The sequence below is a fragment of the Pimephales promelas genome, chromosome 2, assembly GCF_988280905.1.
Source record: "Pimephales promelas chromosome 2, fPimPro1.hap1.1, whole genome shotgun sequence".
Lineage (NCBI taxonomy): Eukaryota > Metazoa > Chordata > Actinopteri > Cypriniformes > Leuciscidae > Pimephales > Pimephales promelas.
The window spans coordinates 17793646-17819812 of record NC_142770.1 but is presented as its reverse complement, the minus strand read 5'-3'; the positions used below and the strand labels follow the sequence as shown (position 1 = coordinate 17819812).

At 39.0% G+C, this 26167-nt stretch overlaps 3 protein-coding genes across 5 annotated transcripts in view; 2 read left to right on the top strand and 1 right to left on the bottom strand.

Moving 5' to 3' along the window:
* The window catches only part of pdcd4b (programmed cell death 4b), a 12362-nt gene extending 8797 nt beyond the window's left edge, over nucleotides 1-3565 (top strand). For both annotated transcript variants that reach the window (XM_039695076.2, XM_039695077.2), the window contains exons 7-12: nucleotides 118-215; nucleotides 296-413; nucleotides 524-631; nucleotides 702-812; nucleotides 892-1031; nucleotides 2919-3565. In XM_039695076.2, the coding sequence (XP_039551010.2) occupies nucleotides 118-215; nucleotides 296-413; nucleotides 524-631; nucleotides 702-812; nucleotides 892-1031; nucleotides 2919-2979 (636 nt within the window). In that variant the 3' untranslated portion in view covers nucleotides 2980-3565. The remainder of the gene's footprint in view (nucleotides 1-117; nucleotides 216-295; nucleotides 414-523; nucleotides 632-701; nucleotides 813-891; nucleotides 1032-2918) is intronic.
* A 540-nt stretch (nucleotides 3566-4105) lies between these two features.
* bbip1 (BBSome interacting protein 1) lies at nucleotides 4106-5052 on the bottom strand. The gene is made up of 3 exons (XM_089117425.1): nucleotides 4892-5052; nucleotides 4749-4812; nucleotides 4106-4572 (listed from the first exon to the last, which is right to left on the bottom strand). Exons 2-3 carry the CDS (start codon nucleotides 4792-4794, stop codon nucleotides 4406-4408), a joined length of 213 nt encoding a protein of 70 aa, XP_088973551.1. The 5' UTR covers nucleotides 4795-4812; nucleotides 4892-5052; the 3' UTR covers nucleotides 4106-4405.
* A 258-nt stretch (nucleotides 5053-5310) lies between these two features.
* On the top strand, nucleotides 5311-25590 carry shoc2 (SHOC2 leucine rich repeat scaffold protein). Of its 2 annotated transcripts, none has more exons than XM_039695075.2 (9): nucleotides 5311-5456; nucleotides 15936-16890; nucleotides 18349-18486; nucleotides 19154-19284; nucleotides 19392-19580; nucleotides 19748-19870; nucleotides 19977-20114; nucleotides 22171-22288; nucleotides 23385-25590. In XM_039695075.2, exons 2-9 carry the CDS (start codon nucleotides 16251-16253, stop codon nucleotides 23591-23593), a joined length of 1686 nt encoding a protein of 561 aa, XP_039551009.1. In that variant the 5' UTR covers nucleotides 5311-5456; nucleotides 15936-16250; the 3' UTR covers nucleotides 23594-25590. The 2 variants fall into 2 exon arrangements, with proteins under 2 accessions (XP_039551009.1, XP_039551008.1); XM_039695074.2 differs by lacking the exon at nucleotides 5311-5456 and adding an exon at nucleotides 9178-9352.
* The last annotated feature ends 577 nt before the right edge of the window (nucleotides 25591-26167 follow it).

Genomic DNA, 26167 nt, shown 5'->3' with positions numbered 1-26167 from the left:
TTTCTTTTTTGGATCCTGTGATCGCAGTGGTGTTTGTCATGGAAAAGCTCTCAAAATGAGTGATCTTAACCTGTAAATGTTGAATGGCTAATTCCCGTTTGCTGTTGTCTTTTGCAGATGCTCGGGCAGTTCATCGCTCGAGCCGTTGCGGACAACATCCTCTCAAAAGGCTTCATAGACGGCTACAAAGGACGAGTAGACTGCGAATACGCCAGGTATGGGCTGTTTTACACACTGTGTGTGTTATCCTGTGTTCTTCTGCGAGTGTGACGTGTGTGTCTGTCTGTTTCACCAGAGCTGCTCTGGATCGCGCGGCTGTGCTGCTGAGAATGAGTCGATGGACCGGCCTTCGCATCGACAGCCTCTGGGGTTCAGGCGGCGGCCAGAGACCTGTCAATCAACTCATCAAAGAGGCAAGGACACACTCACACACTCTCACCGGCTGCGTTGCATAACACCGGAGATTTCACGGCACATTAAGCATCAACTCTGACGGATTGCATAACTGTTGTTGTTGCTGCAGGTTAACCTCCTGTTGAAGGAGTACCTGTTATCAGGTGACACCGTGGAAGCCGAGCGCTGTTTGAGAGAACTGGAAGTGCCACATTTTCATCACGAGTTTGTTTATGAGGTACTAACGGCTAGAAAACAGGCATTTCAAGCCTGATTCGGCTCTGCCTGATTATCTGTGTTGTCTTCAGGCGGTTATCATGGTGCTGGAGTCTAAAGGCGACAGAACCCTGCAGATCGTCCTGCAGTTGCTGAAGTGTCTGTGCGCCTCCACCGTCATCACTGTGGACCAGCTGAGACGGGTATGAGCATCGCCTGCTGGCCGTTTACAGTTACTGCAGCTTTAAAAGTGCCTCTTATCTGAATGGTGTCCTCTTACAGGGGTTTGAAAGAGTCTACCTGGACATGGCGGATATCAGTATTGATGTGCCGTGTGCGTATTCGTTCCTGGAGCAGTTCGTGGACCAGAGCTTTAACGCCGGGGTCATTGATAAAAAACTGCGGGACCTCTGTCCTTGTCGGTGAGTGAGTTAAGGTTTAAGACTTAACTTTGCTTTATTACTACATAAATATTTATTGTTATAATTACATCTATTGTGAATTGCAGTAATGTATGAAAATATGTATAATTTTACATGTTTTCTATACAAAAAAAAATTATGAATAGTAATGTAAAATATTCAATATATTACAAAATGTATTATTATTAGTATTTATTGATATTATATAACAATATATTTATAGTTGTAATATATAAAACGTATACCCAAATGAAATAGTTTTCCTTTTTTATCATATTTCCTATGAGATGTAAATAAATTATTATTTATTTATGAATAGTTGTAATACATCAAATGGTATTTATATTATTATTACATAATTTATTTGTAAGTTTTGCTTTTTTTTTGTCATATTTCTTATGAAATTTATGTTTATTATAAATATGTATCAATTGTAGTAATAAATAAAATATATGTATTTATCATCACATAATGTATCAGTATTTTTCATGTACCCAAATTAACTTTTTCTTAGTTATTTTTATTATCATTTTCCAACAGTTTTTTTTTTTTACAAATCACTTACATGAATACAATTTGAATATGTATGATATGAATGTAATAAAAAAAACTTGAAGTAATAAATAAAAATATATCAAATCAGGTATTAGGAGAGCTGTCCACATTTACTTATTGTAATAATTAATAAAAGATTTCCAAAATGAGTAAAATATTTGTTCTTTCTTCCTCAAAGAATATTTAATCTTTTCTAATTGTAAATATTGCGTTACGTCTCTAATAAGGTTTTGATGAGTAGGAGGAATTTTATTTTTCCAGTTTAGTAAAATTAGACGTCTGGCTAGCAACATCACAAAACACATTACATTAATTTGTGAGCTGTTCAAATGTATATCTGTATGTACAACACCAAATAGTGACAATACTGGATCTACTGGGACTCTAACATTAAAGGAATAGTTCACTTTTAAAAAAAACGTTTGCTGATAATTTACTCACCCCCATGTCATCCAAGATGTCCATGTCTTTCTTTCTTCAGTCGAAAAGAAATTAAGGTTTTTGATGAAAACATTCCAGGATTTTTCTCCATATAATGGACTTCAATGGGAACCAAACGATTCAAGGTCCAAAAGACAGTTTCAGTGCAAACTGTTCAAAGGGCTTCAAACGATTCCAGACGATGAATAAGGGTCTTATCAAGCGAAACGATCGCTCATTAAAAAAAAAAAAAATAACAAAGTTTAAGTTTAATGCACATTCTTGACTCTCCTGTTCGAACTCGTTCATCAAAATGAACAAATCTTTTTCTGAGTCATTTGATTCGTTCAACGAACAAAATGAACGAATTGACTCGGAAAAAGATTTGTTCGTTTTGATGAACGAGTTCGAACAGGAGAGTCACGAACGTGCATCACAGAACAGAGCAAGGCGACCATTTGAGCTTATAAAACGTAAACTTTTATTTATTCATTTTTTAAATGAGCGATCGTTTCGCTTGACAAGACCCTTATTCATCGTCTGGTGTCGTTTAAAGCCCTTTGAAGCTGTATTGAAACTCTCATTTGGACCTTGAACCGTTTGGTTCCCATTGGAGTCTATTATATGGAGAAAAATCCTGGAATGTTTTCATCAAAAACCGTAATTTCTTTTCGACTGAAGAAAGAAAGACTCGGACATCTTGGATGACATGGGGGTGAGTAAATTATCAGCAAAAGTTTTTTTTGAAAAGTGAACTACTCCTTTAACTTTGTTTACTTTTTAAAAATATTTGTACGCACCTAAATTAAATAGTTCTTTGTCATACTTCTTATGAAATATATCATTATTATTATATTAAAAATGATTGTGAACACCTAAATAAACGTACTAATAGTTTGTTGTTGTGGTCAGGGGCAGGAAGAGGTTCATGAGTGAAGGAGACGGCGGGCGGCTCAAACTGGACAGCTTCTGAGTCCAGGAGTCCACAAGCTCTTCCTGCGGCAGCTGCTCACCGGAGCTCTGTGTTTCTTTCAGTTGCTTGTATTTGTCATGCAAGTTTAAGTACTAAAAACTTTCCTCCTGTCAGAACACACGTTGTGACTGAAGGGGCAGGCACTTTTCAAATCCGAAGGAGATGTAGATCCCCCCTCAAATCCTTCTGATGTCACTTTTTAAGCTAATCCTGAAAGTGCCACACTTATGACGTAGTCATTCCATGTTTTGTATTCCCGAGTTCACTGCCACTCCTGTGCTCCAGTTAGCAGTGTTTGTAGACTTGCGGAGTTGTGTACATAGCTTTATAAGTGGGGGGCATGCAAGTTGGAAGCTCTTTCTCCCTCCTGGGCTGCTTTTTGTATGTTTATTTTCTCCTTGACTTTTCAAAGGTGTCATTTCTGATGGAAGGACAAAACTGAGCAACGCACAGCCGCTGGGATCATTTCACAGAAGTGTCAAGAACATTTATTTTTATATTTCAGTAGACTGGTGGATGTGAAATGTACTTAACTTACTTGCTCTTTGTTTAAAATCGTTAATAATAAAGTTTGTCATTACCGGTACTCACTTGGGAGTTATTTATTGATGGAGAGAATGGAGTACCACCATCAACTGTCCAATCAGCCAATCAGATTTGAGGGACAAGTTTACAGTTTGTGTCAAGTTTAGGCTTAACAGGGTGAAGTACTTAAGTGTCTGTGTTATTAACCTTTCATTACCCTCTGATTTTAGGGAAAAGCTATGGGTAGGGATTGGCTAAGGACTACATTTTGGGACACGAATGTTGATCCAGGACCATGTCTTACTTTGCAAAATCATGCTGAGCGGATGGACAGACAGATAGAGAGACAGATGGATATTTTTTTTTAATTCTTTTGAAAGTAGTCGTGCTCGTCAAGATCTTTTGGTTAAGAAATAATAATATTTTAATATATTTTAAAATGTAATTTATTCCTGAGATGGCAGGGTGTTCTTACTGAATAAAGTATTGATTTATTTAAAAAAAAAGAACATTTGAAGATCGATAAATATTTAAATAAGACATTAAAAAGTGGAACATATTTTTAAAAAGACAATATATAAAGGCATGTGGATAATCCCAATTCATGCATTAATTAGCTGCCATTTTATTCAAAGAAAATAAAATCACACACATTTTTACATTGAATATGAGAATATAGCCATTTCAAACAAAGCAGCAACTGTAGTGAACAAGCTTGCTGACATGTTTAAGACAGATCTAAAACTAAACTGCCTCTTTTAAATAAAAGTACATATCTAGAACACCTTATGAACTAAAGCATACAAAACCTCATACATATAGATTCTAGCCAAAGAACAAGTTAACCATCATACATGAGCGATGACTGTCTATTACTGTAAACTGTGCTGAAATGTAAACCCTACTCTGCTTTATCAGTCTGTTCCTTTAAACCCTGTTCTTGTTGTTTGATGATCTCCTGAGCTTCTTGCTGCATCTTCTCCAGTTTCTCCAGCGTCACGGACTTCAGAGGGAGCAGTTTGGGTTTGCACAGGACCATGGTGGGCACGTCCTCCATGGAAAGCTGACCTGCACGGATGAAACACAAAACTGACTGATAGACCTGTGTAACCCGCATTGGGTGACGTCGAGCTGTGGACGCTGCAGTTGTTCATCTCTGTCATGTTCACTCGGTTTGGAAAGCCCCGCACTACATCGACCACGAGCTTGCAGGCAAAACAAAACTACACCTGTGGAAAACTCACCTTGTTTAGGCAGAACCTCTCTAAACATTGACTTCACTTCAGGCATTGTGCTTCAGCAAGGTTCCTGTTAATGTAATGCAAAAGACTATTATATCCATATGGTTAATGCACTCTAAATAACGCAAAAAGGTTCGTGGATTTACCGTTTATCTCATCAGCTGATGTTATACGCACTTCCGGTTCAGCTCCGACTCGCACGCGCTGTGTTGATTCGTTGCTGCCGCCTAGCGTCAATCTCGTTGAATGTTTTTTTGCTGATGAAGGTGGAAATCATTTTCATACCGGTGGATAGTGTTCAACTTTTGGGTCCATTATTATTTTGTTGTTGTTTTTAATGCACGTAACGTTAGAATATTTTCACAACATTTAGACACATTTCTCCTCAGTTTGATTGTGTCACTAAACCACACATTTGTTCCAGAAAATATTTTATAAATTCGTCCATATTTCAGGTTTTTTTTTTTTGTATATATTGAATGAATTCTGTTATCTCCGTCCTCTAATTCACCAGCTGTTGATCAACGCCAGGGTGTTTTATTGCGTCTGCAATATTGTTGCTGCTAAATTTCCCAAACAGAAATAAATCTGGAGCTCCAGAAGTCTCGTGACGCGTCAGTGACGCGCGCTGGGGAGGGGAGCGTCGCGCGCGAGCTGCAGCGCTGCTGGACAGGAGGAGGAAACAAGGATGGTGGAGTCACACCTCTCAAGGTAAAGCACTTTAACGCACCGCGCGGTAGAGTCGCACCTTCCGCGGCGCGGGGTTTATCTTCGGAGCGATAAACGCGCGCGTTCGGCGGTCGAGCGCGACAGACGCGGCGCTGTGCGCGTTCAGTGGGTTTGAATGCGCTCTTTTGTTCATTCCCGGAATGGCCGCTGCTGCTTTATGTGCGTTCGTGTGTGTGTGTGTGTGTGTGCGTGCGCGTGCGCGCGCGCGCGTGTAGAGTGTGTGTAGAGCGAGAGAGAGTGAGTGAGTGAGTGAGAGTGAGTGTGTTTTCTTTTTTCACATATTTTGTAGGCTTGCGAAAAGAAAGAGAGAGTGTGTGGGAATAAAAAAGAAAGGTGCCGCGAAAGCCAAGTATGTGCGCGGAATGCGTCTGAGCCGCCAGACTGTAAACAAAAGACTGATTTGTCCCAAAATGGTCATAAAATCAGAGTCAACAAAGCTTTATTGGTACGATTGTTAACATTGACAACATTGCGAAAGCCTATAAAACATTTATAGCACACATATGTATTACAGAATATAAATACGTTTAAGTAAATAATGAAAAGAAAGACATTATAAAAAATGTAAAAGAAAAATATATATACAGTGTCAGTTCAACCGACAGTATTACAGCACGACTGCTGCTGCGCGCTCACGCGAACACACGGCTCTTTTGAATCGGATCTTTTCAATGAATCGAATGCATTCACAAAAGCCAAACTATTTGCTTTGCGTTATTTTTTTATTATTATTTTTTTGATAACCTGATGTCAAATACTAGTTTTAAAAATGCATTATTATTATTAAATTTATTTCAATTTAAAAGATTTTTTTCTTCACACTTTTATAAAATAAACTTATAAATGTCTGTTTAGAGGTTCCTGTTTAACAAATTAAACTATTTAGTAATTGCACTAATAAAATGTGCGACACTTTACGTTTACTCACAAATGATAGTGTAATACCTAAAAATGAATGTAAAGGGCATTCACTTTTGTTTTTGCTCTGCAAAATCTGGAATCTGCTTGTTCCAGTGAAAAGTGTGAGAGTGAAAAGGTGAATAATGGGAGTCACTTAACCACAGACATCTCTCCGACTTCGAAGATGAGACAGATTTAGTGTGCATTCAAGTCCACTGAGCTTTGCCATTTTTCAGACCGGGGTCATCCTTGCTGTCGCATACACACGTGCTCAAGGGGCCAAGACCACAAGTGTGGGTTTTGTGACAGGGACAACCAACAAAGAACGAGCCCTGTGTCCCAATATGCTTTCTTACTATTTAGTTGGCTAGGACTGTAGTGGATTGTCGTAAAAAAAAAAAAATGTAGGGCTGTGTTTGAAATCGCATTTGGTACTTGTTTTGAATAAGTTCTTTGTGACCATTCAAAACTATGTTCTAGTATGAATGCAATCTGGACGTACTATTCACCATCCATGTTGTCATTATCATGTGATCTACCAGGATCAGTTGCGTCACTTCACTGCCATTCATAAATCCTCTCCCAAAAGCCTCATGGGATAGTAAATTGTCCATCAAATGCACAATTCATAATCCCACCGGAAGAAGTAGATCAAGCAAAAACCTAGGACTAGTTCGCAAAAGTAGGTTTATAACTTATTTGTTAATATTTAATTAACGATTTATTTGACAGCAATGGCTCTAGAGGCAAAGTTGTTCACCATGAGGAGATCTATCAAATGATATGCATTTTGTGGGGATATGTGCAACACCACGTGATTACAGAGCCATAAAACTCGTTAGCGCCAACTAGTGGCCGATATCTTTCAAAATTCGTACAGACCTCCAGGGCCACAAGTTGAACATGCCCATCGAGTTTCGTTCCGATCGGCCTCCGTTAACCTTGCCTTATAGGTGCTCAAACTTCAATGGTCGATGGTGGCCATGTTTTTTTAGATACGCCAATATCCTTTTACTGTACGTTCAAACCGCCGCCGACTTGAGCTTCCAAAGCGGCCACAAGTCATTCATTTTCAATGGAAGCTGGCTTTTCTCAGCTGCAAGGAACGTCAAATTCCTCGGTGTCGCGTGTTGGGCGTTTTTTGAGCGTTTTGAGCGTCAATCTGAAAGTTGAAAGAAGCTCAACTTTATGGTAGCGGCACGCAGCGGCAAACGCCAGCAACCAACCAGAATAAAGACGTCCTTCACTCTGGCTGATTCCGAAACATATGATGTGAACTTTCGTTCCTACCAAAACATTAGTTCCTAGAAAATGGAGGAGAAGCTAATAATCCCTGTTGCTGGGTTTCCTATCATATATGTTATGACGTTGTTTGAGTCCGACGTCTTCTCCGCAAATACAGTAAAGTAGCACCAAACACAACAACTTCGCGATTTTCCATAATGATCCAGTGATGCACATTTGAGAATGAGCGCAACTTTTATTTGAAATATTTACGAACGCTCGTTTTAAGCGGTAATGCAATTCATTTGCTCACAGTGACAACGATTTGACCAATTGCACTAATGCAAATAATAGTCTAATGCAAATAATAATAATAATAGCTAATTATAATTTTTTTCCCCGACCAAATGTGACCAAAACGGTTATAAAAATGCTGTCATTATAAAAGGTTTCTTCAATGTATTGCTTGTTTTTTCTGTTTATTACATTTCATGTTGTGACTCTTCTCTTCTCCCTGCTACGTCAGAGTGTTCAAAGCGTCCAAAGCGTCAACGAGCTTCCCTGTGCTTTTTGACAAGCGTCTTTGACAGAGCGGCCAGAGCTTCTTTGATGCTCAAGTCGGCGGCGGTGTGAACGTACGGTTAGACATACATGGTTACTTGCACCAAGACACTGCATACCAAATTTCAAGTCATTTAAAAAACGGTCAAGTCTTTGGGCTTGTTGCCTAGTGCTGTGAATTCGGATACTCTCGTCATACTGTGTAGTAGGGAAGTTTTTCATTTCGGATGCAACCTAGGACTGGGAATTGGTGCATCAGTGATTTGGTGTTCTCAAAAAATGGAGGCAGGTGTACGGAACTTGCAGGGGAGGGGGTTTAAAGTCAGCAATGGAACTTTGCGATTCATTTTTTCCCCCCTATTGGGGTGTATATCCGAAAGAAATGCTTCTCGAACAAGAAAAAAAAAATTAGGGCGGGACTTGTTTTTTTTAGAGGGAATTGATTGGATGGTTTCCCAGACAGCAAACTGACATCGAATCAACGTGGAAACGACGTCTCTCATGACATTGAAACAACGTTGATTTTGCTCATCGAATTAACGTTGAACCAACGTCAGACGCGACATTCTTCAAAGCTAAATGAAAATCGAAAATTGGTTTGCTTTCATAACGTTGAAACAACGTGTAGATTTCAAGTTGATTTTCCGTTAGTTTTGAAAGAATGACGCGTCTGACGTTGGTTCAACGTTAATTCGATGAGCAAAACAATGTCAGATCAACGTTGTTTCGATGTCATATTTCCACGTTGATTCAATGTCAGTTTGCTATCTGGGTTTGGTTTGCTTGGTGTGATTGATAGATTCCTCACGTCAATAAACACGTCATCATTTTGAATAAAGATTATGATTATTTTGAATAATTAGTGCAATATTGTCAGTTTTGATTTAGTTATGACTGAAATGATTCGTTATGACATTTCATCTGATTCTTTAAAACGAACCGTTCGAAAGAACCGATTGATGGAAAAGAATCGGACTTTCCATCACTAACGCACGCGCACACGCACGCACGCGCACGCACTCGCTGCGGATTGAGCTCTTCCCGCTTTGAGCTCGAGCTGATCCGAGTGCCGTTTGGCGGATGACAGTTTGTTTTCACAGAGGGCCTGTATGAAAAGAAGAACGAACATTTAAGTCCTCAACTACGGGACATTCATCGCTTTGTCGTCAAGATGAGGCCGCTTATTCCAAAATGTACGAGTTTGGTGAGAAGTGTGAGGTGACATTTGTCTTTTGTGGTGTTTTTTCTTTTCTTTTTTCTTTTCTTTTTTTTTTTTTTGTGGGAGCTCGCGCAGGGCTAATGCTGCTAGCCTGTTAGCCGCAGCTGAAGGGTGGCTAATGCTAGCAGAGAGATTTCCTTATAGCCAGCTTTCAAGCTACCCGTATATTCTGTCATATATCACGACACAGCGAATGTGCTCAGATTATTTTCGGTTTTTTAATCTTTTGAAACCTATATCATCGTAGTCGGTATTGTTGTCATTATGTTTCTGTGTTTTAACAGCAAGGAATGTTTAGCTAGTTAGCCATATCAAAACAGACGCTTTGTACTCTGAGCCCCCTCACACGTCAGATTTTTTTATTGCTTACTATTTTAAACGTTTTATTATACATGTAAATGTGCTGTAGGATGATAATCTGGTCTATTGTTATGCGAAATTGGGAATTTGCATCTCTTCCTGTCCCGTTGATGTGCAGGGTTACATATGTAATTTAGGCCCTAATCTACATTGGAATTCATTCACTAGTAGAAGTTATAAATCTAATTCAAAGCTTTTGATTTGTTATTGTTGTTGTGGTTTTATTGTGTACCTGTGTGCTGTCAGATCTCAGAAAGACTATTAGCTACATTCTTGCATAGAATGACAGTGAAATTGTTGTTAAAATGTGTCTGTGAGATTAAATAATAGTCTTTAATTTAGGGATATTTTGTCAGGTAAAATGCCCTGTTCTGATTCGACTTTTTCGTGTGTGTTATTTGTAGCATGTGCACAATTGCATCTGTAACCTATTTAAGCAGAGTTCTGTGGGTTTGGTGGCCTTGTTTTAAAGCCAACATCCTACAGTGGAGCTGAGCGAGTGATATTGTCATATTTAGCTAAATAAATATGTCATGACTCATAAACTAATGAAGACTTTATACATCATCCCAGTATTGCATTCAGTCATGCAATTTTGATGCTATGGTAAACAATTGTTATTTTCTTCTGTCTTAGTTGGCATTCCTGTGCATTTCAGGATCTGTTTTATAAATATCAGATGCATCATCTCTCCGAGCTGATGTAAGTATGTTAGATGTGTGGTAAGGGAGGAAAGATGTATTTTTTTCCTGCGGTCGGATGTAAGATTAGGAGAAAGTTGTGCAGGATGACCCCTGCCTTACTGTGCTGTTCAACAGTCTTCGCCCACCACGCACACATCCAGAATCTTCCCGGTTTTCTTCATATTTACTGTCCTGGTTTTTTTTTTTCCATGCACTTGGTGTCATTTGAGATGCACTGTCCAACCGCTGATAATTATTATTGCTGATGATCAATGGAATAATCTTTATATTGTTTTGTCTTTTGTGCTGGCACAATGAGTTTCCAATCTAGACTTGTAGTTTTACAGAATTATAGATTTCGAAGTGGTGCTTTTGTAATTGAGCTTTCAGTTAAAGGGATAGTTTACCCAAAAATGAAAATTGTCTTCATTTAAGCAAGAAATGTTGAGGATGGGAGGAGGATCTAGTATTCACTGCCCTCTCAGTCTGTTGTCAAATGTTGATGATTTTGGGATACAGATTTTTGCAGATTAATGCAGTTAGAAGATTTCAGTAATAAATCACACATAATTGTAAGAGCCACACTAGCTATGTTTCTATCCAACTTATAGCAACATTGGAATATCTCATAAAACATTTGTGAATAAAGCAGCATATCCATCACAGGTGTTCAAGAGAACAAAATTGTGACTTCCCTGGAAATTGGCTAAATATCTGTAATGAAAATGCAACTGGGAAGCCACTGTGACTTTTTTTTTCCTTCTTCATAAAAGATGATAAATGTTGTCATGTGTTCGGAGGCGGATACCTTCGTTTGTTTAGGAACATAATCATGCGAGACAGTTCTGGTATTGTGAAAACCCTATCTGGCGATACTAAGATAAAGTAGGGCTGGGCGATTTCTTTCTGATTAATTAAAATGTAATATTTTACCATGATTTTATTATTTTTAAATCGAGAAATTGCTTTTTTCAATAAAAATGGTTGCAAACTAGGGCTGTCAAACGATTAATCGTGATTAATCGCATCCAAAATGAAAGTTCGTGTTTACATAATATATGTGGGTGAACTGTGTATAATTATTTTATATATATATAAATATACAGACATGCTTGTATATATTTAAGAAATATTTTTTTTATGTCTATACTATAAATAGATTTATATATAATTTATATTATATATAAATATTTTATATATAAATAATATTTTTATTCAAAAAATATTAAAAAAAAGCATTAATAAAAGCATGCTCAAGCAGCGTGAGCGGAGAAAAAAAACAAAGCAGATTGTGATGACCGATGAGGATAAACGAGCGAAAAAGAAACAATTAGACAGAGCCCATTGACTCAGTGTCAAAACTCTAGCTGCGTACGTAGTAGGGCTGGGGTAAACGATTATTAATTAAACGATTAGTTGGGCGATTATTTTATCGATTAGTCGACTAATCTAATGACTAATTGGACGACTAATATAAAGAATATTTTTTTCTGCTGCTCCTGCTTACTAGCCTGTGCGTTCACGGCAGGCTCCGCTGTGGAGGTAGGGCTGTAGCGCAGCAGAGAGCAAGGGGGTGGGACCTGTAAGTTGTGCTTGTTCAAATTTTCAAAATCAACGTTTTCTCAAAACTCCCTACTGCAGCTTTAACGTATTTTTATGATCAGTGCTCGAAGTGGGGCGGTACACCGGTACGCAGTACCAGCACTTCTACATTTTACTCTTAAGCATACCTGCACTGTTTCTTGCATACCGCTACTTCTGGCATGATGCCGCTACTCTATATACCACTTATTTACACTGCACATTGCGGCCACCGCAATCGTGATCAGCGTGTGTTTTTTCCGGTTCGCATGTTAATCAGTGAGTGCGTTCATACCGTGCAGAGGAGCGGCACATGAGCAGCAGTGAGGCGCGGGTTCGGGCCGAGTCTAATTTTGTTGTGCTACGCTCATTTAAAGTGAAAGCACAATTTTAATGGAGAAAATAAATATGATTTCACACAAAAAGTGCCCAAAATGCACAGAATTTGCATTTAGTGTTTTTTAACAAGAACTGGAGTTGGCTACGTCAGAAAAGAAAATGATGACTCAAAAATATTTATACAAGATTTAGCCATTTAAACTTGATTATTCTTAATTATTCAGTTTGGGTAAAACTATATGTTTTATAAATAAATAAAACAAGCAAACTAGTCAGAAATTCTATAAGCTTTCTTTTAGTTTACTTTATGTAATAGCCTACACAGACAGGTGCCCAAATCAAACCCGAGTGTACTTTTTTTGTATTTTTTATGTGTGTTGCCTTGTAAACGTATCGAAGTATGACTGAAAAGACAATATCAGAGCTGTTTTCATGGTGTTTTTTTTTGTTGTTTACCATTACATGCAATTGTTGTAAACCTCCAATCTTAACAAACTTCAAGAATCAAGTTTATTAATGACCAACTTCTAAAAAGAGAATGTTTCTTTCTAAAGAAATGCACGCACACGCACGCACACACACTACTTGTTTAAATACATTTATGCTGTTAATAAATAACAATAAATTGTTTTTGTACCTGCAATATTTCCAAGTTTTGTTTTTCACTGTAGAAATTTAATTCAAATGTCATGATTTGCCAATGCAAGAGAGTACCGGCACCTTTCCCCCCCACTTCAAGCACTGTTTATGATCAATTTATTGCTGTCACTTTTGAGTGCTTCTGGCAACCATTTTACAGTTTACCATAGTCCATGTTTCAAAAGCCTTTTGTTTTCTGAATACTTATTTATTTGGATGGGGTTCCGTTCATATTTGGATATTGATCTGCAAATGTTTGTTTTGTTTTCCTCTTGCCTCATAGCAGACCTGTTCTGTGAAACCAGTGTCTTGCTCAGAAGTGGCTTTTCTGCGAAATATCGCAGCCTTGGGATTTCTAGGCAGCTTATCTGAAGTCGCCTCTGATTTAAAGGAGATTTCACGCTATAAGAGTGTCAGCATCTAAAGTTGACAGTGGAAACATACAGATCCCACAGTAAATCAAAGGCTTTGAAGTGCCTCACAAAGTGACCTGTTTACAATTCAGTCAAAGCATTTTCCATGGACACAGGTCAGCAGAAACTGCTGCAGTTCACTTTGGGGACTCCACTTATCTCAAGAAGTAAGCCAGATCAGTAGGTGGAAGGTCATGAAACTGAAAGTTATTTTGTCTTCTCTTCAGGTGACCTCAGTTCCGCATTCAGTGGTAGTGGAGGTCAGTTAATGTATGACACATTGCTGTCTTAATGTGTGGAGTTTGGTGCACATGCCATCTGTCAGTATCTGTCAGAGTGTGCGTCTACACATTGCTATATTGTTATTGTAGACGAGCTGAACTCTTTGGCCGTAAAGGTCTTCTGACCTGCGGGAGGCCTGAGCTTTGAAGGGCACTCCCAAAGATTATTCCCAGCGCCATTAACCTTTCTGCTGCTCTGATCTGAGCTTGGACTCGGCACACGCACACACTTCAACTGCACATTGAATTTCACAATACAGGGCTGAGGAACACATGCTTATGCAAAGATTGCATCTAACAGAGTACTGAGGCTGTACTGATTCGGTTTGGTTGACGTTTTTATTGGGATTACTGAGTGTTGAATGTCATTGGTGATTTAATGAACATTGTGAGACACCTGGCATCTCACGGGTAAAGGTGGTTGATGGAAACCTGATGCAAAACTGCTTTATATTTTTGAGCAGGTGAACAGGGGTCTGTGTACAAAAGTGTACAGAAAAAGAAATGTATTAAAGAATTTATTTTGGGGCCTGTCATGGCAAACGTGCTCTTATGTGCAGTGGGATTTTATTTTTGTTTATTCTAAATTGTAACAACTTTGATATTAATTCTTGATATTAATATTTGAGTTTAATTCTGCTCCCTAAAACCCAATCAGAAAGTCATTTGGAATTGTTAAACTATGTTTAATTTCTTTGTTAATATGTCGTTATCGGCTGATAATAGCTTTATATAGTTTGATCGGTGGTCTCTATAAAGGCCTATCAGATACAAAACTCACGTGACAATTTTTCCACTACATTAAAGTCCCTTTCAGGCAAGTCATTTCACTCGGCGACTATCTTTGAAACGGCTCTATCGAGCTTCTGTATGTGTGTGTGCATTACAATGCAGAACGGGAATTAAATAACGTGTACAGTAAGCTGTTTAAAACGTGCTTTCTCCCGAAACCTGATCCATTTTAAGCATCTACATAGAGTAATAAAACATCTTATGGAGTGCTCTGAGTATGTATTTATTTGTCATTTTAACTGTTTGGACACAGAGCTTTAAAGTGGACTTCCAAGATTTTTTATCTTGTGTCCATGCCCAACATGACATCATGACTTTTGCGTAAACATACACGCCACTTTCGAGTCAGGTGGCGTGTTATCTCTACGCATTTTGAGCTATCCGCGTGTTTGCGTGTATGTCTACGCTATTAACGTCCGCGTCATTCCGCGTGTCTGTACACGACGTCAAATCTCCAGTCATAAATGCCATTAACCCCAGTGACGGTTAAGTTTAGGGACGGGGTTGAGGTAAGTCATATATTTATATAACGTTAAGTCAACGGCGTTCATTAACACGCTGAAAAGCAATTATGCGTCTAGCACGCCAAAAATGGAAATACGAATTGCCGCGTCATACACACGCTACTTCATGACATCGGTCTGCCATGCCGTGTGTCCATGGCGTAAAATGAGGGCGTAGGGGAAGCGGAGACTTGACTATATATGGAGGCGTGTTATTCTTATGATGATCGTTTTCAGCCGCGGGATTTATCAAGGGCAGGCATTGCGTACACCTGGATTTCAAAGGTACGCACAGCTTCATAAATCAGGCGGTGAGAGGAGTGCAAACATAATCTTACGCCAACCCGCAAGAATGATAAATGAGGGCCATTATATGACACTCATATCATTATAACACACGCAAATCATTTTTATGCAATCAACGTCATCAATGTGTCAACCTACTACTGTCAACCTGATAGAAAGAAAATATTTTCCTGAGTATTTGCTTCAGTTACAATATAGTATTATAGGAAGAAACTAGCCTGGTTTTGTCCACACCCTTAAAATGAATCTAATGCATTCTTATCAGTGAAACGCTTTAAGCCTTTTCCCATTGTGAAAGCTTAGTACCCTATATAATTTTTCTTGCAGGCTAGTTAATATTTTCCCGCACATCCACCAGTAAAGGATCAACTGATGCATCGCCGAAAGAGATTTGAGATTTAATTGCTCATAATTGCCTCAAGTGGCTGACCATTGACGGCCTGAATGACTTGATGCTGCTTCTTCCTGTAAGCGTTTGTGGTACAAGCATACAGGAAGGAACTGTATGTTTATTAGATAGCAGCTCACATTTGCGTCATCGAGGGAAGCTCTTAAAGACCTTTTCTCACATCCGAAATTTGAACGACACTTTGTCTGCAAGTCATTCTCGTCTTTGGGGCATTGTGTGTCTTAACTGAAACCGTTTGTTTTGTTCAACAGCCAAAGGATGTGAATCCCGGCGACCCGTCTGTGTAGAACAGCTCTAGCCGAGCCGAGGGAAAGATTGCCGTTCAAACAAGCATGAGGCTGCTGGCCTCGTCGCCACACCGACTACAACACACACGCGTCGCCCCTATGGAGTTTTAACCCCTGCAGGAGTACAGGCTGCCTCGGTCCACCGACACGGGTATGTATGAGCACACACCGATATAACCCTTTGGTTCTGCCCTTGAACAACGAGCAAAATACTAGAGCGATAGAAAGAGATCGAGAGACTGAGGGTCCCATGTGCCATTGGGCAGCGGGGCTTTCGCCATGAGCAGTACTCTGGGCAAAGATAAAGACTCTAAGGAGAGGGAACCCAAAGCTGAAGGGAAATCCAAAACCAAAGGGAAAGATGCCAAAGACGGGAAGAAAGACACGAGCGGCACTTCGCCCGCGGTGGCCTTCGCGGTGGACAGCACGATAAAGCGGCCCAACCCGCCGCCTAGCACGCGCAAAAAATCCAGCAACGCGGAGGTCATAAAGGAGCTGAACAAGTGCCGTGAGGAGAACTCGATGCGCCTGGACCTGTCCAAGAGATCCATCCATCTCTTGCCCTCTTCCATTAAGGAGCTGACCCAGCTGACCGAGCTCTACCTGTACAGCAACAAGCTGCAAAGTCTGCCGTCCGAGTTGGGATGCCTGTCAGGACTGGTGACGCTGGCGCTCAGCGAGAACTCTCTCACCAGCCTGCCCGACTCGCTGGACAACCTGAAGAAGTTGCGTATGCTCGACCTGCGGCATAACAAGCTGCGGGAGATCCCGGCCGTGGTGTACCGCGTCACCTCCCTCACCACGCTCTACCTGCGCTTTAACCGGATCACCACCGTGGAGAAGGACATCAAGAATCTGTCCAAACTCACCATGCTCAGCATCCGAGAGAACAAGATTAAACAGCTGCCCGCGGAGATCGGTGAGTGCTTGAAACTATTCCCTTTTTTTCATTTCCTGAAAGATGTATATAATGGCTGTATTAATTGATATTGGATTGTGTGTGTGTGTGTGTACAGTCGTGCTTAAAATTAACGGTATCCCTGGTAAATATGATCAAAATTGTCTTTAAAAAAACAAATCTGCGTCGTTTATCCTTTTGATCTTTCATTAACCTTTCATTGAAGTAAAAGATTTGAAAGTGGGGTGGAAATTACATTATGAAATAAATGTTTTTCTCACACAATTATTGGTACCCATCTCTGAAGTATATTCCCATAAATGTTTACCTTTTTAGCACATCATCAATTGTCTAGCTATGACTTCTGTTTTCACAGGAGTTAAAATATGAGGCCAACTTCCCCTAATCATCCTTCACAATGAGTAAAACCAAAGAATATAGTTCTGATGTGCATCAAAATATTGTCGAGCATCACAAAATAGAAAGACGCTGTAAGAAAAATAGCTAAAGAATTGAAAGTCCCACTTCAGTTGTTTTACTTCAATGAAAGGTTTGATTTCTGGCAATTTTTTGAATGAAAGATCAAAAGATAAACGATGCAGATTTATTTTTTACAGACAGTTTTGATCATATTTACCAGGGGTGCACCGTGCCATTAATTCTGAGTATGTGTATGAATAATTGTGGCCATTTATTTTTTTTTCTTTCATTTTTTCTTTATTTTTCCAGTGATTTTCTTTCAATTCTTTTACTTATTCTTTCTTTCTTATATACATATATATACACACACAGTATTAGTCATTTGGCTGTTATATATGGAAGAGGATTAGGGCCAAGCAATAATAAAAAAATAAATAAAACCATCTCGAGATTAAAGTCATTATAAGGCGAGATTAAACTCGTTAAATTTAGAGAAAAAAAGTTGAAATACAGTCTTGAGAATAAACTCATTAAATATTGAGAATAAAGTCGTGTGTCGAGAAAAACATTGTTCGATTTCGAGAAAAAAGTTGAAATACAATCTTGAGAATAAACTCATTAAATATCGAGAATAAAGTCGTTGTGTTTCGAGAAAAAAAATCGTTAGTTTTAGAGAAAAAAGTCGAAATACAATCTTGAGAATAAAATTATTAAATATCGAGAATAAAGTTGAGAAGATCGAAAAAGAACACCTCGAAAGATGGTTTTATTTTTATTATTATTTCTTGGCCCTAATCCTCTTCCGTAGTTATCAGCCATAACATACAAATAATTATTGACATAGCATAGCATAAAAATAATGATTGCCTTATTTCTATATGTTGCCTGTTCTGGGAGTTTTTGGAGTCCGGGTCTTCTGACTGGTTAACAAATCTGACCATATTCTATTTTCTATTGGTTTTTATAAAAATATAAATATATAGTGTCATTCCATTAAATCTCTTGTAAGTATAAACATTGAGTGTTCATTTGCGATGATTCTGCTGGCTTGTGTTATAGGTGAGCTCTGTAACTTGATTACGCTGGATGTAGCCCACAACCAGTTGGAGCACCTTCCTAAAGAGATCGGCAATTGCACTCAGATCACCAACCTTGACCTGCAGCACAATGATCTTCTTGACCTACCTGAGACTATAGGTGAGGATCTGCTCATGGTTGGAGGCTAAACAAAAATTGTACTCTACAGTTCTGCTTTGGGGAAATGTGTTGGTTTTGGGAGCATTATTAAGTATAATCTAATTAATTATAATCTGATCAGTGGAGGAAGTATGCCTATATGCCTGTGTAAATACTAGAGCAACAGTTTTGGACCACAGACAACACATTTGGGACGAGATTTACTAAACAGGACAATTTAACGTGAGAGTGAAATCTCATAAAAGCGCAGATGGGAGTGAAATGTTTGCTTTAAAGAACACAGCCGGATCATTTCCATAATGACCAACACAATCTACCAAAAGCAGTGCATATTAGCATTTGATTTATGTCGTGCTTTTTTGGGGCGGTAAATAATAGCGCAAATACCAGTAAATTGACTAGCACAAACCTTAGTAAATCCCCTTCCATTTAAATACTCTCCTCCCATAAATACTGCGTCTGAAAGGGAAACTCCTTCAAATTCATATGCAATTGGATCGACTGAAATAACCCTGTCAAGCCTTTTCAGGGCTAATTTTTCACTGCGGGAAACAGTTTTTATCGCCAAAATAGAGTTTGCGCTGGCGCGAGCTGTTAGTAAATCTGGCACTTGAACCATAAACTTAAACATATCGGTGGCATTTCTCACATTAATTTACTGTTTCAGGTAATTTATCGAGTATAAACCGTCTGGGTCTGAGATACAACCGCCTATCAGCAATCCCTCGATCTTTAGCGAAGTGCCGCGAGCTGGAAGAGCTCAACCTTGAGAACAACAACATCTCTGTGTTACCAGAGGTGAGGCTTGCTTCTGCTCATTCCAGTCTTTAAACATTTTCAGTCTTGCATTACTTGTCAGGGTCTCGTTTATGTATATTAATCGATCCCTGTCTGTTCCTCCTCAGGGGCTTCTGTCCAGTCTGGTGAACCTGACGAGTCTGACGTTGGCGCGGAACTGTTTCCAGTCTTACCCAGTGGGCGGCCCGTCGCAGTTCTCCACCATCTACTCGCTCAACATGGAGCACAACCGTATCAACAAGATCCCCTTCGGCATCTTCTCCCGAGCCAAAGTGCTCAGCAAGCTCAATATGAAGGTGATTGTTCACAGCTGAAGATATGTAGGACACAGGCTTTAACTGCAGAGCAGAATAATGGTAGAGGCTTGTGGGTAGGCTGTTGTCATGGACCGACATTCAGTTAAATGTGAATAAATGTGAAAAACACTACCATTCAATGTTTTTTTTTTTTTTTTTTTTTACAGGACAACCAGTTAACATCTCTTCCACTGGATTTTGGGACGTGGACCAGTATGGTGGAGCTGAACCTGGCAACAAACCAGCTTACAAAGATTCCAGAGGATATCTGCGGACTTGTGTCTTTAGAGGTGACCTCATGTTCTCTATTTTAACAAGAATTTCATGATGGCAAACCCATTTTTGTCATGTAGTTAGGTCTGTGTTTTGACTCTGTTTTTCCATTGGTTCCTTCAGGTCCTCATATTGTCCAACAATCTCTTGAAGAAGTTGCCTCATGGGATTGGGAACTTGCGGAAACTACGAGAGCTTGACCTGGAGGAGAACAAACTGGAGTCCCTCCCGAACGAGATTGCCTACCTTAAGGATCTGCAGGTTGGACATTTGTCTACACAGGCAGCTGACTAATACCGTGTACATTTTTTATTTTTTATTTTAGTTGGGTGAAACTTTGCAGAACTGTACGGAGCACCTAAAGGGACATGATGATGTAAAATAAAATAAATTGGAGGAAAAATGTTCATTTAATGCATTTTATGTATTTCGTTCCCCCGTGAAACTTTTGCTCACAAAAGCATTGAAATACAGTTCTTCCTCCCACCTCATATTAGTTCTGTGTTCTAATAAGTTCTGTGAGCGAAGTTTCTTGGGTAAATACAAATACTTCATGAGAGTACACAAAGTGTGCACAAGTTTTATGGGGGAACGCAATTTTTTTTAAAGAGAACGCAAAACTTTTACAAACAGCCGCAAACTTTTTTGAGGGAATGCAAATGCTTTGTGAGATTGCTAAAGTTTTACAAGAAAACGCAAACATTTTGCAAGAACCTAAACTTTTAAGAGTGAATGTAAAGCAGGGGTTTCCAACTTTTTTTTTTTTTTTTTTTTTTTTTTTTAATGAAATTGGCCAAGAGCTAGACAATGTTATACAATACTTAAATCACTTTAAACAACTCTCATATGAACAACTATCCAAACTGTTTTACACCTGAAAGCATTTTTGTAGCCCTATATATTAGGGGTGGTTAATCTGTCTGATTTCCTGATTCGATTCGATTACGATTATTGAAGTCCTGATTCGGTTACAGTCGATTTTTGATTATTTACGATTCTCGAATACCGATTATTGATTTTCCATTTCACAACAGTAAACGAAAATACACTAGACCAACATATGATTATATTAGCAGCAGCAACATTTTGGTATTAATTGCACTCTTTATTTGTTTGATATTCAATGAAAATGTAATTATGGTTAGTGAGGACATGCAAACATGCTTGTTGTCTACTACTTAGGCAACTCAATATATTTAAATAATTTTTTTTTCAAAACCAATTGTGTTGCATTATAATGCAAAGCTCTTGGTTCTATTAATTGACAGCATTAAAATGCATTTTGTGATTTCCTTCAATTGAAAATCTTTAAAGCAAGTTTGGGGGACTTGAAGGGCACCTGATTCAGAGAATCACCCAGAAATTCAAAAGAACAGCATTTATCTGAAATAGAAAGCTTTTTAACATTAAACAATAGTGTTCAAAAGTTTGGAGACGGTTAGAATTTTTATTTAATTTTTTGGGCGAAAGAAAAAAGAAATCTACTTTTATTCATCATGGATAAATTAAGTTGATCAAAAGTTACAGTGAAGACATTTATAACGTTACAAATCAATTATCTGAATCTTTTGTGTGTGTGACTAATAAATACTTAATACTTTATGCTTTAAAAGTACAAAGTAATGACCCATAAAGAATAAACGTACAATATATTTTATTAACATTGCAAAGAACTATATTTTTATATATAAAAAAAACCTTTTTAAAAAAGAAAAAAAAAACATATACTACAGTATATGTACGTCACTCTTTAATGTCACAGGACAAAACAGAATCAGAGAATTCTTTATATATAATCAGATAATTGAAAATAGTACTTTGCATACTGTTAAAACACAACTATAGTGTCATATATAGTGCATCATAACTAAGATGAAAATGTATGATTATACATTATACGCGTTTTTCTGGAGGGACTGATAAACTGATCACAGTATTTCGTTCAAATGTGCTGGAACGGTTCAGAAAGTACTGATACTACACTTAGAAATAAGTTCACAGAGTTTTATTTCGAAAACCAACAAATAACAAATCAAATTAACATTAATATTCCCTTTTTGTTTGCATAAGCATTAAAATAATAACATTAAAAATAACGGCCAGAACGCAAAAGCATTGAAGTGTAATTTTTCCTTCCATCTCGATTGTTTCGCATCCCCATGTCCCATTTAGGTGTACTCTGTTTTTTTCCCTTCAGTTTGTTTGTGGATAGGGCATTCCCAGAATGCACGGCAACAAAGGACACATGATGAACTGTATGGATGCTGTTATACTATTTGTTTTGGTTATGAAACTCATTTCAAGCATTTATTTGCAGAAACTTGTGTTGACCAATAACCAGCTGACCACTTTGCCGAGAGGAATCGGTCACCTGACCAACCTGACGTACCTGGGCTTGGGAGAGAATCTACTGCAGCACCTACCCGAGGAGATCGGTACGACCTCACCCACCGCCCTCAAACACACTCATGCTACGTTCACACCGGACGCGAATCTCGTGTCAAATTCGCGCCTGACACGTCTAGTTTGACGCTTGACCACTTTGTGTTAATTCACGTGTCAAGAGTGACAGAATCGAAATCCGGCCATTGTTTTTATGTCGACCGAGCATTCGTCGAGAGAGTCACCGCTCTGTATTTACTCTGGAGAGCAGAACAGCGGCGTGGGGTTCATCGTCCCCGTATATTTGTGTCCTCCAGACCCTTCGGAGGCGAACCGTTTGGCGAGTTTCACCATTTGCTCGCTCCAGGAGCTGCGCTGGATGACGGCCGCTGTCAGCGGTACTTCCGCCTGTCTCGTGTCCAGTTTGATGACCTGTTGTCCCGCATCTGAGCGAGGATCACCCTCGCCCTCATCCACCTAATCTAGCTGTCATTTATTTTTGTTTTGATGATCAATAGAGCCAGCCTTCAAAAGTTATTAACCTGTCCTGTGATTTTTTTTTTTTTTTTTTTTTTTTTCTCATGTCCAGACACGAACTTATGCACATTGATTGTCTTTACATCATAATACTTCATATAATCTAGATATGGAATGAATAACATTCAATACAAAATGAACATCTTATATAGAAATAATGTTTTAAGTGATAAAATATTTGCTTTGTTGTGCATAATCCCACCATGCATTTAGTCATATTAAAAAGTAATTTATTGAAGCATCCAGACACTTCACCACGTGAGCAAGCAGCTAGGCTCCTGATTGGTTAACGCGGCGCGAATTCACGGCAAAGTTCAGATTTTTCAACTCGGGCGGCAGACGCGAATTCGCGTCAAACGCGTGAATGTACAAATGGCACTAACTAAATCATTCGCGCGTATCGTGCTTTAACGCGCCAGACGCTCAATTCGCGTGAACTTGACGCGAACTCCATGCCTCATTCGCGCCGCAGGAATTTTTCCGCGTGTAACGCGTCTTTGCATTGACTTAACATTGAAATCATTCGCGCCTGATGCGCTATTCGCGTCCGGTGTGAACGTACCATCACACACATACGCAACTCACTCACAGCCTATTCCGTCCCACCCACAGGCACACTGGAGAACCTGGAGGACCTGTACCTGAACGACAACCCTAACCTGCACAGTCTGCCGTTCGAGCTGGCCCTGTGCAGCAAGCTGTCCATCATGAGCATCGAGAACTGCCCCCTCAGCCACCTCCCACCGCAGATCGTCGCCGGAGGCCCTTCCTTCATCATCCAGTTCCTCAAGATGCAGGGTCCCTACCGGGCCATGGTCTGAGACGCTCGCACACCGTACAAAGAGGAAACCCAATCGCCACGCGACCCCACCGTCCCGTCGCGCTCACTATACCTAGGACAAGAAACTGCGCAACTGGGTTCCAATTGATGGAGGAATCATAGCCAATTAGGTCCCCGTAGAAAACAACGTCTAGACTTCTGTTGCCAAAATTAATGTACATCAGTGATTCTGAAGAGGCGCTCTTAAAACGTTTCAATCATTTTGCCAATTTATTGTCGTCACAGGGGTTTTCGATGCCAGGAAACAGTTGTATGCAAAAACAAAAACATTTCTACAAGTTCGTTTTTTTTGCTGCTGCTGCCGCCATACTGTATGCGAGTGATTTGATTTTGATTTTAGCCAGTTTTTATTACTTTATTTTTTATCATCCCACAACCAAAAGGTTTTTTTTTTATTATTATTGTACAGAGGACCTGTTTAGAAGCAGTGAACAAAATTTAGTGTGCGTTTCTTTCTTTCTTTTTTTTTTTTAATTGTTGTTTTTATTATAGAATTGTGCCTATCCAGTGCAGTTGGGTGGTTTGTGTCTGAACATTAAATATTCAAGAGGTTTTTAATACAAAAAGAATGAATTTGCTAAAGTATAATTTATTGTTGATTATTTTGTCGGTCCCTTTTCGAAATATTCATTCCTGTTCGCCGTTTTAATTTTTTTCTGCGATGAATCAAAAATCACAGCAATCACGTCATGGGTTTATCAAGCTAGTGCGTCACCCTGGTATCGGTTGGGGGGGGGGTCTCGGTTTGTAATTGTTTACTTGTTTGCCATATCCAGTGTTGCGCTCTGCTTGTATCCTATTGGTGAGAGTCGCATCTACATATCATATCAGGTGCTGAACAATGCTAGCAGTTGAAGGCCCACGTTTACTGAGAGGAATGCCAAACGCCCATTCAACATCACTTAATTCCTTTTTCAATTTTTTTTATTCCGCATTTGAAGGATTTCCTGGTCCGGTTTTAAACTTCACCTCTTGATTTCTGCTCCAGAATATTAAACAACGGTTGGTCACTTTCTTTTGCACCGGTCACCCCTCTAATGCTGCTGCCTTTAATGCACTTTGTACTGATATTTGGCATCCTCTTCAAGTAAAAGGGCCGTGATATTTCATGTTACCGATTAAACATATGGATGGGGGCATTTATTATTATGATTGTTGTTTCTGAAGTATTTTATCTTTTATTTGAATTCATGTATATTTTATAGCAACGAATGAAACGGCAAATTCGAACGTCAACATTCTATTAAGAACCTTATTCTTCTTTCTCTTTATTAAATGTTTTGATTTAAACTTCTGTCCGACTAGTTTGTTTCTACACATTTAAAAAGAAACTCATATCACTTTCGCATGGTGCAGATCAAGTATTGCAATTAAAAACTGAAATGTTTTGATTTTTATATCTTTGTTGTTGTTTTAACAATGGAATTTCTTTTGGTTTAGTATTATATCATGTGACTGTAAATTTCCACCTCCACTAGTTTCTCAAGCCAATGCGTTGTTGGTGTTCTGTCCACGCTTTTCCTTTTCTTTTCTCTTCCATGTTCCCTCTCGCTCTTTTCCCTCGATCCGTAAAGACGTGTGCATTGGCAGCAGTGGAAAGGTTTCGGAGAGGCACTCGGCATTCGTGGGGCCATGAAAAGGACACAATTCGCTGCTTTTTTATCAACCAGCTGAACCTGTTGCTGCTTACGGACCTCCTAGAAACGTAACGCTGTAAGAGAGCCGGCCCCGTTACGGACTGGGTTCTCGGGCCGGTTCTGCTACAGACGAACTCCCTCTGGACCTGCTCGGCCGAGAATAAAAATACAAACATTGTAAAAAGGGCTTTCTCTGTTCATGCTTAACTATACACCAGAGGGATTGCATTCCTGGTTTTGTATAAGCTTAGAACTGTACATTTGTGAGCGTGTGTGAGGGAATAGTTAGATGTTCAAAATGGAATTATGATGTGACAATAAATGCCTTTGAGTACTTCAAGTGAGACGTGCATTAGGGACACGGCCTTGTGACGTGTCCCATTTAAGTTTAATTTTTTTATTTATGTGCCATTTATGCAGGAGAGTGAGGCTGGTTTTATGTGGGGTAACGGTATGATCGGTTCACAAATCAGGAATGTAGTCACTAAAACAGACAATGAAAAACGTAATTGTACTTTTGATAGCGAGTTATAATCAGCCGCGGTGGCAGTTTTTCATTTTAAATCTTGTGTTGTTCTGGTGAATCCTTATGATTGGAGCTTAAGGGTATGGTTTATTATTATTATTTTTTATAATGTCTGTGCATTGCAGCCATTGAAGCTGTATAAATGAAGTTCATATTCCATGTTTTTTTCTTAAACATAGGAATGTTCTATTTCCTGCTTTTCTTATTCTTTTGCCTTGCTATGTATAGAAAAAAGCATGTTGATTTTCTTTCTCTTTTTTTCGTTCTTTCTTTTTTTTTAAGATTCATATTTGTCTGGTTGTGTGGACAGGGATGTAAAGAAGTGCAAAAGATAAAAGTGTTGCTCTTTCGTAACTGCAAAATGTTTCTTTTTTATTACTCTTCATAGGGT